The sequence below is a fragment of the Lolium rigidum genome, chromosome 5 (assembly GCF_022539505.1).
Source record: "Lolium rigidum isolate FL_2022 chromosome 5, APGP_CSIRO_Lrig_0.1, whole genome shotgun sequence".
Taxonomy (NCBI): Eukaryota; Viridiplantae; Streptophyta; class Magnoliopsida; order Poales; family Poaceae; genus Lolium; species Lolium rigidum.
The window spans coordinates 74,448,028-74,465,799 of NC_061512.1; the positions used below are offsets into that span (position 1 = coordinate 74,448,028).

General features: G+C 46.0%; 1 protein-coding gene across 1 annotated transcript; it reads right to left on the reverse strand.

Annotated features, from left to right (window-relative positions):
- Positions 1-2,872: 2,872 nt before the first annotated feature.
- On the reverse strand, positions 2,873-4,537 carry LOC124656116 (myosin-6-like). The gene has a single exon (XM_047194919.1). The coding sequence runs from the start codon at positions 4,535-4,537 to the stop codon at positions 3,023-3,025; it is 1,515 nt and encodes a 504-aa protein (XP_047050875.1). The 3' UTR covers positions 2,873-3,022.
- Between the last annotated feature and the right edge of the window lie 13,235 nt (positions 4,538-17,772).

The window sequence follows — 17,772 nt, forward strand, 5'->3', positions numbered from 1 at the left end:
CCAGTTAAATCTTGTGCAACACCTAAACCCTCGCAAGGAACTTGAAAGGAAAAACCAACACAAGGCAACACATGCACAAGTCAAAGAGTTGCTTTGTCTCTGCTTGAATTATCTTTTTATAACCTGGAACACACTCAAAGCTTATGTCAAAATATCCCAGAAAGATGCTTCTAACAACTGTAATGGTCAACTGAGAATTGACAGCAGAAAATATCCAAAAGCTCTGTAAACACTTCAACAGAGAGACAATTCCTTGTGCTTTTATCAACTCTGAAGTGATGCTGATAAGTTTTGGTCAGTTGGCCCTCTATTGCTTTTTGTGTGGTTGAGAAAGGCCCTCTGTATTGTTACTTTCTTTTGTGATTGAAGGCCCTCTCTGTATTGTGATATGGAAGTACGTAGTATTGTTCTCTAGAATGAAGCATCACCTGCTGTCTTCAGCAACTATTCTGTAAACATTCACCTATATCAGGAATAATACAATGAGATTGGGCTTGTTCACCTCATAAGAAGACACTGCTGCAGTTTGTTTGGCCTGGGGTTTTTGAGTGAGGGTTCTTGAGTTTTTTTTTATCTGTAGCTTGTGTTGTATAGTTCATAGAGCTTTCAGTTTCAGTTTCTTTTGTGTCTTTGTTTTTCTGCCAGTTTAGTTGGCTTGTACAGATATTCCCCCTTCTTTCAATGAAAATCAGAGCTCCTGCCGTTGAGGCTCTTCAGGAATAATACACTGATTCCATTTTAAGTTGCATATATCATCGGAAGCAGATGTATGAAAACAAAGACAGTAACTGTTAGACTGGGAAATATAGTACTCCGTAGGAATTTATAATCACTGCTTTGTTGTTTCCGTGAAACTGGAGAGCAACCCTTGTGTGCTAGTGACATAACCATCTTAAAAATGATTAACTGCCTAACTGGGATGTACATCACTCTTAAATAAACATAGCACAGGGATAGTCATGTTATATTGTTATATAATTTTGCAGATAAAGTTAAGCCCAAACGAATACCAATAATATTGATAACAACAGTGAAGTTTGATTAGTGAAAGAGGAGTCTCCACAGTGGCATTTGGCTGTTGGCCAGATAATCACCTACTGCCCACAAGCTGCGATTAGTCTTTTATTTCTTTTCACATGCCGTTTTTACTTGTTTTTGTATACCTTTGCTATGATGTTTTATGGCACCCCGTCTGTCTTACAAGAAAACCACAATTTATTTTCTTTGTTTAATCAGACTATTCTGGCTGTAATTTTATTTTGAATTGTAATTTTACATAGCAGGAGCCAGTTAATTCTACTGCAGTGCATATATCCTCACAAGGAACTTATTAAGAAAATAAACCACATGAACAAGAGTGATGTGTCTCTGCTTGAACTATCTTTCCATTACCTGCATGAACGACCCAACACTCAAATACCACACCCAAAGCTTATTTCAATATATCCCAGGAAGATGCATGTAACAACTGTGAGATAATTCATGATTGAAAACAGAAGAGAGGCACACTATGTAACGCTTCAACAGAGAGATACTTCCTTATGCTAATCTCAATTCTGAATTGATGCTGAGCTGGACTTCCGCAGAAGCTGAGAACTGTTGCCCACTTGGCCATCTGTATTGCTTTTTTTGTGGTTGCTGAAAGGCCCGGTTTGTATTGTGATATGGAAGTAGTAGTGTTTTCTATAGAGTATCATCACCTAATGTCTTCAGCAATACAGTATGGAAGTAGTAGTGTTCTGTAAACATTTACCTATATCAGTAATAATACACTGGAGCCTATTTTAACTGCATATATCATCGCAAGCAGATGCATGCCAACTAAAACAGCAGCTCTTACACTGGGTTTTAGTTCAACCACGACACTTATTATGGAACGGAGAGAGTATCAATCTATCATCACTACTTTGTGTTTCTGTGGAAACTGGAAAACAAACCTTGTGTGATAGTGATGTCTATTTTGTGTTTCTGTGGAAACTGGAAACCAACCCTTGTGTGATAGTGCTGTCAGACATCACTTATCTTTTTCTTATGCAAATGTGAGCATCTAATGCAAAATGTGGCAAATTCAGAATGAGAGACTGCAGCTCTCTGTTTGATAGATCATAGTACGTATACATGTAAGCACATTGTGCTGTCTGTCAGCACCATGCAAAATATGGCAAATTCACATGCCAGTACTTGTCAAGTAACTGCAACTGTAACATCCTACCATCATGCAAAATGTGACAAATTCACATGCCAATTCTGAAGGTCCATTGTGCAATCGAATTTTCACATTGACACAGTGCACAATAGAGCATGAAGCTACGAACAGGGAACTTGTATTTCCTTAAGCTCATATATAGCTCTCAAATGGAATAGAATGCTACACATTTCTCTCTTGTTTACATGTTCTCTCAAAGAACTTTTGATATAGCACAGCTGAGATGTGCATGTTGTGGATAATATTGAGTTCAATTCCATCATGAAGATGGTATTATTTTCAGTGCTATACAGGCTCTTGTTGTTCTCTCAAATTTCATCAAGTAGTATAATTTTCAGTCTGAAAGAGTTGAAATATACGGTCCAACTACAGTCACTATTACAATTACTTTTCTTTTTTAAGTTAATGATTGATTTTTATTCAACACAGCAAATTCATTTAATGATTCTTCCAACTATTAATAGGCTCCCAATGTTTTTATATTGAATATATTACAGAAAACCGCATAGCGCACACAACACTAGTTATGACAAAAGAAACCCACAAGAAAATATCCATAGATCCTCAATGATTGCCATGATCTTGAAACACCAACTAATCATCATGCCATGTAACTCCACGGATAAACACATGGTAATCAACAGCAGGAAAAGACATATACTGAAATGCAAGCAAAAAAATTGACTTCATTGCATAGTACCAGCCGATTCATCACATAGCGATACAGCTAGATAGCAACCTGAGCATTTCGAGTAGCATACTGATAAGGATATAAAGAGGATGGAAAACATAAAAAAAAAAGAAAAGCGCAGTCCTTCACTGGGCCCTGGTGGCATAGATCAAGGAGATTGCGGCCACCATGGTCGTAGTGGCAGCATACACCCATGCCCAGATGCCACCCTTGTTCCTCTTCTGGGCTTCAGCCACTGCGAGCTGCAGCAGCTCAGCCTCATTGGTAAGGTCTTTGATCTTGCCGTTCTTTTCCTCCAATGCAACCCTCAGCTCCCCAATCTCACTGTCCATTTTACCATTGCTGTTCTTCAATGTCTCAATTTTGGACATCAGCTTCCCTGCTTCAGCCTTCTCAGCAGCCAGCGCTTTCTGAACTGAATTCTTCTCGCTTTGCAGGCGTGAATGCTTGGTATCGAGTTCATCACAGGATGTTTGGAGCCGTGACATGGAAACATGAAGCTCCTCCAGCTCAGCCCTCAGCTTAATCGCTTCAGCATCCTTCTCACGTGTTGCTCCCTCAGCAGCTTCCTTGTCAGCGTGGGTTTCCTCCACCTTCCTCTTGAGGCTGTCCAATTCCTTCGTGATTTCAGTCCTCTCGGCGTCGAATGCCTTGGACGCAACCTCCTTTGCCTTCACCAGCACACCCAGTTCCACCTTGAGCCTCTCAACCTCTGCTGCAGACACGCTGTGCTTCTTCTCTGCCGCTGCAACCTCTGATTGGAGCGTATCGCTTTTGCCCTTCAACAGATCAAGCTCCTTCTTCTTCGCCACCACTTCAGCCTCTAAGCCCTCTGCCTTAGTCACAGACAATGAGAGCTCTGTTTCGAGAGACGCCACCCTCGCATCCATCTCCGCCTTCTTGGACCCCAGCACCTTCAGTTCTTCCACCTTGGCCTTCAACTTCTCCTCCATTTCCACCCGGTACGTCTCCATCCCTTCCTTGAATTCCTGGAAGCTCCTCTCCACCTCTGCCTTCTGGCCCAAGACCACCCGAACAGCCTCCTTGGCTTCCTCCAATTCCTTCCCGAGCTCGCCGTTCTGACCGAGCAGCACGGAGTTGTTGGCCTCCAGCTCCGCCATCACGGCCGCCAGGCTGGAGACCTTGTTGGATATGGAGGCCACCTCCGCCTCCTTCACCTGGAGGAGCTTGAGGAACCGGGCCTTCTCCCCGGCGGCCACCTCGAGGCGCGCGCGGGCGTCGTCCTTGGCGCCGGCCTCGAGCGCAGCGCTGGACTCCGCGAGGCGGAGCGAGTCCTGGAGGGCGGCGAGGCGCGCGCGGAGCGCGGCGGCCTCGTCGGCGGCGGCGCGGAGGGGCGCGGCGAGGGCGGCCCGCGCGACGGCGCGCTCGGCGGCGCCGAGCGCGTCGCCGTCGGCGGAGATCTCGTCGAGGCGCGCCGTGAGCGCCGCCACCTGGCCGCGCCGCTCCACCGCCTCCTTGAGGAGCATGGAGTTGAGCGTCTTGAGCTGCTCCGCCTTCCGGTCGGGCTCCGGCGACGAGTCCCGCTTCTGCTCCGTCGCCGGCTCCGGCGCGGCGTGGTTGCCGTTGCCATTGGCGGCGGTGGCGTTGGCGGCGGCGGCGGCGGACTTCTTCTTGGCCATGGTGGTGGTTATCCTAGGGTTCGCGTGTGGCTGAAATGGGACGGGTTGCGGCGCGGATTTATGCTAGGGTTCGCGTGCCGCTGGCATGTGGGGCATTGGGCCTTTGGCCCACATGCCTGCGAGAGAAAGTAGTGGTGGGTCCGCGGGCGCGAGGTGAAGCGATACGACCGTTGGGTGGGCGAGAGAGTTTGAAATGGAAAGCAACGGACGGCCCAGATGCGCCCTAGTCCGTAGGCTTATCCCGTGCCGCGCCGCATTGAATCGGAGGCCGGAAAATACGTGTGTGATGCACAGCGAAGGAAGGAGGGGCCCTGTCAGTCAGGTCAGGTACACTGCGTGCCAAATACGCGAATCTCCGGCGAGTGGATTGCTCCCTTTTTTTTTCGCAGGTGATTGATGCCTCTTGTTTTCTGACCATTTTCATTTCTGTTGAGATCATAGAGGACATAAATTTTACATTTTGCTTTTTGTTTAACGTATTCTTGCATGTATGTTGGTAATTTATAGAGCGTGGTACAAGCTTCATTTTACATTTCAAATTCTAATAATAATACTCCTTCCGTAGTTACTTCTCTATTTAGAGGTGCCATTCTTGTTTTTTTCGTTTAACCAAATGATTACTAATTGCATGAGTTATTTATTATAAAAATATAATTCAAAACTTTATTCAAATGAAATTCAATGATATAATTAATTATAGTACAAAATAAGGGTTTGCCTATGTTTTCGTCGAAATTTTCTAGGAGTCATTAACCATTTTAGAGATCCGTTGGTATTCGTGGGTTCTAACTCTCTTTACGCAAGTAGTATACCAAAATATTTTTTTTTTACTTCACAGTCACCTCAAAAAGTGCAACTATAGTTGATAAAAAAGTGCAACTAGTACAACTGAAGCACATTTCTGGTGATCTTAAAAGTTTCCCAGTCAACTGAACATAAAAAATCCGATAAAATAGATATTTTGTGGTTAAACTAATGGTAAAAGTTGAACTTTTGAAGGCTCGTGGGCACTTCCTTTGGGGCGGTAGGAGTATATGATGAACATATTAGCTAGAAGTACTATTATACAAACATTTTGCCATTTTGCCCATTTTCTAGCCTTAAGATCCATTAGCTAGAAATTTACTTCATCAATGGCCATTCTTTTTCAAAGGCCGTGTCGTTTTTGTGGCCATTTGAATTGTTCTAGTTCATGTCCTTGTGATGTACTAACCATGACGATCCCTCTCTATTTTGAAATGAGCTTAGTCTATCTAAGTATGCGTGCAAGAGATTTGATTTTGTCTTCCTACTATAGTACTAGCGTTGACATCTATAAATCAATTGTTTGTAGGTTTGCTTTTAAGATGATGAAACGCAAGCCGGTTACGTGTGAGTGTGACCAACCAATTCCCCGTTAAACCAACGTACCAGTATTCGCGTTGGTTTTATTCTAATGAAAATATCTTTATGCCGATATGCTAGCTCAAGGGGAATCTTATTAAGTTGTTTATGCATATTGACAAGTTTGCCATTCAAAACGGCTTGTTTTACAGTACCTTTTACCACTCCACATGAGGGGAGAGGTATGATTTGAGACAACGGTCAAGATTAAACGAACTAGATTAGGCCCGGCAGCCCAGAAAACCTATGTAATAAAAAAATAAACAAAAATATGAGTATTCAGCCCAGCCCAAACAATTGGATACTAGAGATTTCCAGGCCGAGGACGCGACCTCCAGCTGCCAGTAATGTCGCCGCCGCATCAAGGGACACCGCCACCATCCTTCATCGCGGTCGACCGCCGCCGCCACCAGGCCGACCCCGTCCTTCATCGCCAGGTTTGCCTTGTATTGCTTCGCCAGCGAGCGCCGCCGCCACCAGGTCGACCCCGTACTGCAGCGCGGATGACCGGCGCCTCAACCAGGTTGCCAGGTTGGCCCCGTCCTGCATAGGCCGCCACCAATCTCGCCAGGTACGTCGACTCCGGAGCATCCTGGGAGAAGGTATACTATTGCTGGTGTAGTCGCTGATGCGGGTTTAGTTCATGGCGAGTGGTAAGAAAGTTCTTGTTTCGCTAAATCATGGGAGCCGTGAACCTGATGCTTCACATTATTCAGACTATGTGTGCGTTGTTGCATAGCTCATAGCTGCTTCTAGCTTTGCAGTGAATTCCCTTTCGAAAATAAGAATACAAGGAAACTGTTAGCCATATTCAATCAGCTAGATATTACTTTGAGTGAGTAATAAGAATTAAGTATTTAATATCAGTGGTTCTTGGCATCCTCGTTCTGAAAAAACAGTGCAGAGAGGAGGCCTATATATTGGTTCAGTGTTTGCCAAAAGTTCGTGTAAAATTCGTTTGCCCTCATATAAAAATTTGAAAAGAAATCGTTTGGTCATGTATGGTCGCCCTTATTTTATTGCTAGGATGATTGTACCTTCATCTAATGGAGATTGTCATAGGCCATAACACGATTGGTCTATTTCCTTCTAATTCTGTTGTAGTTGTTTTGTTCTCTTTTTCATATGGCCATCTTAAATCTTACTCATTTACCAAATTTGTATATACATGTCGTCGACTGATTTCAGTTTATTTAGTCATGAATTATGTCATGTGTTGTTCCACTCTGTTAATCATTATTTCTGACTGAAGTAATTTGAAAGTAATCATTGATAAATGCATCAACTCCTATGGTCTAAACTGCAATTACTTTTGTTAATTTAGTTTCTTCTTTCATGCTAATACTGATGCAGAGTGTGCTTACTAAATTAGTCTTTGCTGAAAGGGCAAATCACAGTAATGTATGTCATTATATTTGTTATTGCAATAAGTTCTGATACATGCATAAACTTGTTCCGTGCATGAGCTGATTTGGATGCAGAATATGCAGTCTTCTCATATAATAATCCACACTGCTTTATAATTTGGACTATTAAAATTTTCAGTTGGATTACCATTTTGGATAACTTATTTTTGTTACGTAGTAGTCTGCTGCTCAGAGTAGTACTGATTTCTCATTCTAGTATAGAACCTGCAGTCCGTTCTTCTGAAATTGCAGATTTCCATCATAATATATAGTGATGAGCTTTACTTTTTTGTTCCTGGTTTCAGGTTTGGATTTGTGGTGAAGTGCTTAGGCCTAGATCGAGCCCAGCCGCCATGCGCGGCCACGGGCAGCGGGACACTCACCACACAGCACCCTCCACCGCGTGCCCTCCGCATCGCCACCACGCGCCCTCCCTGTACCTCCACACCGCAGCACTGGCCATGGCCGTCGTGATGAGGCAGTGCGGGAGAGATAGACCCCACCTCCGTTGGCGGCAGCGCGAGCTAAGCCATGTCTTCCGATAGAGGCGGAGGGTAGAGAGGAGGGAAGGAAGCCGCCTGGTGGGTGCCGCCTGACGGGAAGAAGATAATATTGCATGGTAGTGGAGATGTTCCATATATGGATCCTGCTTGTAATTAGGGCTTTCTGAAGAAATGGAGATGGTTTGCTACTAATAATTAGGAGTTCCAGAAATAGTACTAGAAAAAGAATACAAATGAGCAGTTACAAACGGCCATTGTAGAGAAGTTCAAATATGGTCAACCATCCAGGCAATTGAAGCAAATATCCTCATTACAGAACCTACAGTACTTTCCATGTGCTCTGGGTTTAGAGATGACTCTGAATATTGCCACTCCGTTTGTATCTTAACTTGTTGCCGGCAATATAGCTGACCACTTACAAACGAGATACATACTAATGATTTCTCTTGTATTTATCACTTACATATGAGATACGTAGTGATGATTTTGGCATTGAGAACACAACTCATATTCAAATGAGAGCTCCACCATGTAAGTTTTTTCATGATTAAACCTTCTCTTTGTTGTTTCACACATCAGGAGTAAAGCTTCAGAAAAAAAAATTGATCACGACTAAAGGTCACTACACACACGTGGCTTATTCCTCAATTCACCTCTACGGTACATAATATTATTCTACTATGTTATGGTAAAAATAAATTGATCTCGGTACAAGGTTTTCGTACACCTTTACTGTTTACAACTAAGCTAACAAACCAATACTGCAACACGACAGACCAATGCTAATTTTAATCTCTCCTGGGCTATAAGGAGCTTATGCAACTCAGCCAATCTTGAGCTTTGAGGGCTTCACTGAGGAGATCTTGGCTTCTTCGGGCGTCCTGGCCTCAACATGTTGCTCCTGCAACACATCAGAGATGGCTTGTTGGAAGAAATAAAAAATTCAGTGTTGTCAGGAGTAAGGTACACAAAAACAAATTCTACGAACAGGACATACAACCCTATAAAAAGGGTTTGATGATTTCGCTAACTGGTATCAGCATCTTACCAGGGGGAACGCTGGAAGCTGCTATAGCAAACTGCAAGCAAAAGAAAAGAACCACTGGATAGGAGGAGGCAATGAGATAAACTGAAGCTGAAGAATGGAGGAACTGATGGTATAAATGGAGCAAATGCAGAGTATCCTGGTAGGGTAGATGCTTAATTTGCGGAAAGAGAACATTTGTTTCATGATAAAGTCCACCAAGTGTATCAATAGTGCTTCATCCCAATCACATTAGGCAGCTAACCCAGCCCGTGTTGCTACTGTTAGAAGAAAACAGTTACACTTGTCTCACAGCAATGACTTAACCACGATCTGACAAGTGACAAGACAGTTAGCTCGGGCATGATCTAGGTGCTAAAAGCACGCTATTTTTCAACATCAAAAAATATGAATTCCAAATAAAAGTCAAACTTTGAACAATGAAATTTGAACTATCAGCAATGCATCAGGCAGGCAAGTATAATGTTATGATTGCAAATGAAGAAGAAAACCATCAGAGTTGCAGTTTATCCGGAAATCTTGGAGAAGAACTGGATAGAGACCTCCTCCCACTTTTCTCTGGAGCTGTAGAAGCTCTTTACAGCGTGCTGCACACTCAGCATGGTAAGCAACAGCTAGTTCTTTGATCAATGCCTTCCTTACCAGGCGGCTGGTAGAGCCCAGGCACACCTTATCGGCACCCGCACGAGTGCAGCTGACCAACTGGGCTTCGACTCCCTCCACTCGCATGCAACTGCAGCTCGCAATCGACCACGAGCATCACGCAGAGGAGAACAGGGAAGGACCAATGACAAAGACATGGAGAAGGCGACACACCGGTGAGCACCGAAACAAGCGTCGGCAACGCCTCCCAATGACTCCTTCCATTTCACCTCCAAGCACCATTTCGTCGGCCTCCTCCCACCTCATGCACCACCCCCGGGACAGCATGGGCAGCGCGCCGCGATGACAGCCAAGCACCGCTCGCGGAACCGTGTGGTTGGCTAATTGGCAACGCCAGGGGTATGCAGGTGTATTCGTTTGAATACTCAAGATTCCGAGGAACTTTTTTATACATGTAGTCATATGGCCTAGTCCCATACAGGACACAACCACTAACCAACCCAGAGGCCACAGCCTCACTCCGTCTGCTCGCACGGTCACACCATCTCCAAGAGTCGGTCGACCAGAGTACCAAAGGCACTCACACATACATCGGCAGGCGACGCGGCAGCGATCGGCGGCGGAACATGCTATTGGTGCGGCGACCGGCAGGCAGGCGGTTGCGACGGCAATGGCCAAGTACTCTTCAGCTCTTAAACACCAACCCCTTTCAGCCACATTGGCATATCAATCTAGCAGATTAGCAATAGACGATTATAAATTTCTTTGTTTATCATAGTAGACAACTAGACTATCAAAGTAAAGAAGTTATATACCTACAATCAGTGCCTATCATTGTGCAAATACGAAAATCGGTAGAAATCGCAGCAGGTGCATTTCGGTAATTTTGCGACAAAATCGTGACTCTATCAAATGTTTGGATGTGTGTACTATGTATCACTGCATCTTGTGTACACGATAGTAAACAAAATGAATCAATAGGTACCACAAATCCATGACCAAAACGGGAGCTAGTTTTCAGGTTCCAGGTTTTGAATTGAATGAATGTTTCATACATTGCATTGAGAACAAATACAATGAATACCGAGCATCTATCCTGGCGCCGCCACTGGGTGGGCTTGGCCTCCTTGGCGAGCGACGACGACGGCACCTTCGATCTTGGACCCATGCCGATGCCAAGGGCCAAGGCCGCCGCCACGGCGCCACTGGGACAGTATTAGGGAATGTAATGGCGGAAGGGGTAGGTCTACATCAGACCTTCATGCCGAACGAAGGGGGCGAGGGGGCGGTCGCCGGAGTTGGGGAAGGGCAGAGAACGGCGGCGGCACCTCTCCCAGTGACGGTCTGATGGAAGAACCAGGGATAGAAGCCTTTACCCTCTTCGATCGGTAGTTGTTGGGCTGGACCAATCTATTGGACTGGGCTCTCTACTAGGCCGGGCCCGTTTACGGTTTTTTCTCTGATGTGCGAAATCTGCCCCAGGTATGTATCATACCGATCAAGATTTGGACAGTGGTATGAAACTTTTTGGACCACTAGATGGTCGAAAATAAAGGGCTGACATTTAGTTGGGGGTACCACAAAAGAACTCTTCAAAACACCTCGATTTTATGAAATTTTTGGTAATGTTCTCCATGAAAATTGTATTTAAGCTGCAAACAATAGAAACTAAGGGCGTATTTTGGTTGACCGCATGGAGGCCAACCAGACGTGTGGACTATGAATGGCAAAAAAATTGTGTTTATTTATGCTTGAGACTAGGCCAGGCCAACACGAAACTCAAACCATCCCCGCCAAGCCTGTTGGGAATGAGTGAAGTGATCGTTCTGAGAATGCAAAACCCCAAGTGCGCATCGGTTGCACACATGAAAAAGCATGGGAGACACACGTCGTCACCCTCATCTCTTCTCACTACTCCATTCCTCCCACCGTCTCATTACCCATCCGCCTTTTAGATGGAGTCTTCACATCGGTCTCTTCGAAGGCAACAATTTCGTCGATGAAGATGGGCCTAGGCAATTATGTGTGCATCTCGTCGAACACTTCTACTTGCTTATCATTTCTAGGGCATTGAAGCCTATGATCAAGGGCATGATTCCTCAAACCTCCACGTTTAAGATGAGCGCTTGCTACCAACATTGTGTGTAGATTAGGTGTTTTTTCTAGGAGGCCTTCTTTAATGTTGGGTGGCGTTCTTATATAGAGTTCCGTGGCATCATGAAAATGAATGTTTTCATCTTTAGATGAAATGCGAGTCACTGATGTAGATACATATCCAATGAAGCCGAGACTCTCAAGGGTAATCACTTGCATGTCCCATCACTATGTTGTTTCTCCACATATCAACAACCATCCTTCAGTTTTTCCCTACTCGTTCATGCCCCATCAAGTTCTTTCCCATCACGAGTAGGGTTATGTTGATGTTGTGCTGACTCTTGTATGAGAGTTATGTCCAGAGACCCCTAATTCTGATGGATTAACAAAAATATGATTGTGCCTTTTGGGTCAGGGGTATATAGACTTCTCATGTTGTGATGGTTGAACCCTTAACTAGTATATTCATGACCTTTTTACCTTGAGTTATTCAAATTATATGAAAAAAATCAACAAAAAAAATGATATGCAAGAACAAGATATCAGTCCCAATCTGCTTAATAGAGTTCACAATTGTACCCACTGCGCGATCCACTGATTTGGCTATTTTGACATCACGATTGCATGTCCTCTTCAGACACTACCAGTGATCGCGTTGTACACTTGAGAAAGCCATGGGCCTGATTGGTTGCCAACAATGGCCTGGCTCGCATGAGTTGGGCCAGAACGCGGTCGTTTGGTAGCCCAAACGGAAAAAGATTCCCTACACAACACGGTTCTTAAAGCAGCCCAATGCAGGAAATAATTGGCCCAACGAGAACGCTCAATTCGGCCATTTTTCTGTGGCCAGGCGCTGATGAGTGCGGGGTGTGGGAATGCTACACGCGTCAGGAAGGGTGGGCGCTATGACGCCTCGAGAAGGCGCGCCATAATTCCCCTCACCGCCCATCTCCCCTCTCACTCTCGTCAGTTATCACTCACCCTCTCCTCTCCCTTCTCTCTCCTCTCGCCACCGGTGGTTCGACTCCCACCGGTAGATCGAAAACCGCCGCGAGCAGGCCTGAGGAGAGGACATTCAGGGACGCCATCATCGCCGTCACGTTTGAATTGTTCAAACTATTATACAAACTTTTTGCCATTTTGCCCATTTTATAGTCTTAAGATCCATTAGCTAGAAATTTACTTCATCAATGGCCATTCTTTTTCAAAGGGCATGTTGTTTTTATGGCCCAATTGTTCTAGTCCACGTCCTTGTGATGTACTAACCCAGATGATCCATCCTGTTTAAAATGAGCTTAAACCGTCTATATCTACTAGTACAAATGCCCGTGCGTTGCCACGGGACGCAAATTTCATTTCTAATGGCACATATATAAGGGATACATATTTCCTTACAGGACACACATTTATTCTAGCAAAGAACTTCAATGGAATCAATTTTGTCCACACTATGGTTCAACTGTAGTCACCGACTCACTGTAGGCACACATGTTCACAAAAGATGCAAGAAACTTGAAATCCAGCGATAAAGTGAAAATACTGTTATATTTTTCGACCAAGTAGTCACATAAAAATTATTCCTTGCAAAAATCTATCAATTAAAAAGCAACACTAACAACACGACTCCACTTACTTCTATCACTGCGCGTGCCATGGAGGGCTCCGCTACTGCTTCCAGAGTGGATGGTCGATCCCCTCGCCACTTTGCCTGCAGATGGAGGAGGCAATCTTCGGGCCATGGCCCTAGTGGGCCTCGTTCTGGCCCGGGAACTCCTACTCTGTGCCATCCTAGCCCGCTGGCGCCGACCTGCGCATCCTCGAGCTCGACGCGGAGGGATTGGGGTGCTGCCATCCCACGGGTTCGTCGGCAACAAGGAGCGACGTCAGTCCACCCATGCTCCTGCAATAAGGAGAGCCGCTGCGACCACCGATGGGTACCCCTGCTCGGCATACTTCGTCGACGGTGAGGAATTCGAAATCCCCATTTGGATAGTTTCAGACATAAAATGTGTCCAAATATTGGGAAAATTGGGTCTATACCATTAAAAGATCCGCTCTTTTGGTTTATACAATCAAAAACTTCTTGTTTAGGTTTGTACCACCCAAAGATTGCAACGTTATAGATTTCGGCCATTCCGTCTGCTTCCATTAGGGCATCTCCAACGGGGCGACACATATCGGACACCCAAATGTGGTCGCGAGCGTCCTTTTACGTCACCCCACGGACATATTTTACCCGCGCGTCCGTTTGCGTCTGGGTGTGCTCCCAGCAGGGCGACCCATTTTTAGATTTGCAACATATTTAGAAAGCATAGAAAGTAGTACATTCAAACTATACAAAGTAGTTCTAGAAGTCAAGACTACTTGCTGCCTGAGGGGCCGGCCCCGTCATTGCGTCCCTCCCTCATCTGCTTCTCCGCCGCCTCCCGTGCGGCCGCTAGGGCTCGGTGCGCCATTGCATCCTCTAGCAGGCACTGCCGCAGCCCCGCGTTGGCGGCGTCGTCCTTGAGCGTCTCGAAGGACTCGACTAACGCCCTCTGCTACACCGCCTTCTCCTCCGGGGTAGGAGCATCAGGGTCATCGGAAGACCATGAGATGTCGGAGTCAGAGTCCTCTGCGGCTGTGACGACCGCCACCCTGCGGCGTTCCATCTCGCGTCGAACGCCGCGTGGGCCGCCCGCTCCTCCTCTGCTTCCTTCTCCGCTTCAGCCAGGGCCTTGGCGTCCCTGACCGGGTCGAGGAGGTCGGCGGTGCTGTCGTCATCGTCGAACTCCTCGTCGGAGCTCGAGGCCGGGGGAGGTGGAGTGGGAGGTGGTGGTGGAGGCGTGGTGGCTCCGGTGGAGGCTGAGCGGCAGCAGCGCTACGGTGGAGGTTGTGCGCCGCTAGGATTTAGTGGGGAGGAGTGAGATGCTCGCTCCCCTGTTTATATAGGTCGAAGGCAGGGCGACGGCCATGGCACCTGTGGCATCGCCATTACTTCGTGCTCAGAGGTAGGCGACGGTCGCGGGCCACGCGATGCATCACCATTTACGCGACCGCAGACTGCCGAAGCGACGCCTTGGCGCTAGTACTGGCGCCGCTGAGAAGACGTATCGACGCTGGGTTACTGCTAGGCGGGCCCAACGAAACGTCCGACAGACGTGAGCGGACACTTTGCGCGTTCGCGCAGCGTTCGCCGCGACGCATTTGAGGCGCATATTTGAGTCAGGCTTGCGTCGCCGCGGACGGTCCGGTCACTTTGCGTCGCCCGCTGAAGGTGGTAACAGACGCAATTTCCGGCCGGACGCTAACGGTCACTCATCGTCGGCCCGTTTGATATGCCCTTAGAAAGATCTTCATTTTGGCCGGTTAATTAATTTAACTACCCCTGTGGCCAAAACCAATGAACTGAATGATTTCGCTTCACCGTGAACCGAACTCATGAGCAGAGTTCACAGGAGAAACCCCGGCCACCCCATAGCCTTCCTGACGGTGAATGATAACCCACAAGTATAGGGGATCGCAGCAGTCTTCACGGGTAGTAAAACCCAATTTATTGAATCGACACAAGGGGAGACAAAGAATACTTGAAAGCCTTAACAGCGGAGTTGTCAATTCAGCCGCACTGGAAACAGACTTGCTCGCAAGAGTTAATCAAGAGTGTCAGCTTTATAGCAAGAGCGTAGTGAAATAACAAGCAGCAGAGTAACGTGAGACAGCAAGTAGTGATTATAGTAAACAACAGGATTAAAATATCGTAGGCACGGGGACGGATAACGGGCGTTGCATGGATGAGAGAAACTCATGTAACAATCAAGCATGGCATTTGCAGATAATAATAAAACGGTGTCCAAGTACAAAGCAATCAATAGGCATGTGTTCCAATTATAGTCGTACGTGCTCGCAATGAGAAACTTGCACAACATCTTTTGTCCTACCAGCCAAGTGGCAGCCGGGCCTCAAGGGAATCTATCGGATATTAAGGTACTCCTTTTAATAGAGTACCGGAGCAAAGCATTAACACTCCGTGAACACATGTGATCCTCACATCACTACCATCCCCTCCGGTTGTCCCGATTTCGTCACTTCGGGGCCATTGGTTCCGGACAGCGACATGTGTATACAACTTGCAGTGTAAGACCATAAACAATGAATATCATGATGAAATAATAACATGTTCAGATCTGAGATCATGGAACTCGGGCCCTAGTGACAAGCATTAAGCATAACAAGTTGCAACAATATCATCAAAGTACCAATTACGGACACTAGGCACTATGCCCTAACAATCTTATACTATTACATGACCAATCTCATCCAATCCCTACCATCCCCTTCAGCCTACAAGTGGGGAATTACTCACACATGGATGGGGGAAACATGGCTGGTTGATGAAGAGGCGTCGGTGGTGATGGTGGCGATGATCTCCTCCAATTCCCCGTCCCGGCGGAGTGCCAGAACGAAGACTTCTGGCTCCCGAAACGGAGTTTCGCGATGTGGCGGCGTTCTGGAGGGTTTCTGGCGACTTCGACCTCCTCCGTGCGTTTTTAGGTCGAAGGCGATAAGTAGTACGAAGGAGGGCGTCGGGGGCCAGCCGAGGCCGCCACACACTAGGGCCGCGCGGGCCCCTCCTAGGCCGCGCCGGCCTAGTGTGTGGGGCCCTCGGGCCCCCACCTGGCTCGCCCTTCGGCTCCGCCAATATTCCGGGAAAATAGGACCTTCTCGCATAAATTCCGAGGATTTTCCCGAAAGTTGGATTTCGCACAAAAACGAGACACCTGTAACAGCTTCGTCGAAAACAGCGTTAGTCCGTGTTAGTTGCATCCAAAATACACAAATTAGAGGCAAAACGATAGCAAAAGTGTTCGGGAAAGTAGATACGTTTTGGACGTATCAACTCCCCCAAGCTTAGCTTATTGCTTGTCCTCAAGCAATTCAGTTAACAACTGAGCGATAAGAGAACTTTCACGAACACATTTGTTCATATGATGTAAATATTCTCATGCTATGGCTAACACTTAGGCAGTTCATAATAAGATACATGCAAATAACATCATCTAATAGCTATGTCAATCATGGAAAGGTACCAACAATTAGTAATAAGCATCATGAATCATGTATATAAGCAGGATTGCAATGTTCATAAAAGAGTATGATAGAGTGGTATCTCGCTTGCCCATATTTGATCAAGAAAACATAAATGCTCAGCACCTCTCGAAGTTCATAGAAAGACTAGAAATAGTGATTGTCAAAGATAAAAGCATCAAAGTTATACCACAATCAATCATATTTTGAGACAAGCATATTACACTAAGAATGACAAGCTAGTGCTCTCAAGAAAGTGCTCAAAGAAAGGATGGAGACACAACATAAAAGTAAAAGATTGACCCTTCGCAGAGGGAAGCAGGGATTAACATGCGCTAGAGCTTTTCATTTTTAAAACAGGAGTAAAATTGTTTTGAGAGGTGTTTGTTGTTGTCAACGAATGGTAATGGGTACACCAACTACATCGCCAACCGGACTTTCAAGAGTGGCTCCCATGAAGGACGTTATCTCTACCAGCAAGGTAGATCATCCCTCTTCTCTTTTGTTTACACACGTATTTTAGTTTTATCATGGGTGACACTCCCCCCAACCTTTGCTTACACAAGCCATGGCTAACCGAATCCTCGGGTGGCTTCCATCAATCACATACCATGGAGGAGTATCTATTTGCAAAATTAAGTTTCTTACTGATGAATCAGAGCAAAACATGTGAAGAGAATTATTAGTAAAGTTTGATTAATCGGGGCCGGGAACCCCATTGCCGCTCTTTTTGCAAAATTATTGGATAAGCGGATGTGCCACTAGTCCATATGAAAGTCCGTCAAGAGTAAATGACAAAGTTGAAAGTTAAACACCACATACTTCCTCATGAGCTATGAAACATTAACACAAATTGAGAAACATTTTGAAGGTTTAAACACTACAAGAAAAGTTGCCATGGCCGACGAAGTTGAAGTCGCGCCGTGGTTGCTGGTGTACCATGGACGACGATTTTTGGTCCCTCCGTGGTGCATGTCAAAACTTTTTTTTTCTCGTTTTTGAGGCCACCTAGCCCGACGAAAGCGGCCAAAACGTCGCGTATGGTGGCCCGGGACGTGGTGCATCTCGAAATCTCGGGTTCGCCGGCCGAGTCAACGCAAATCCGCACCACCGAGGGATGTAGGGCCCAGATGGCAG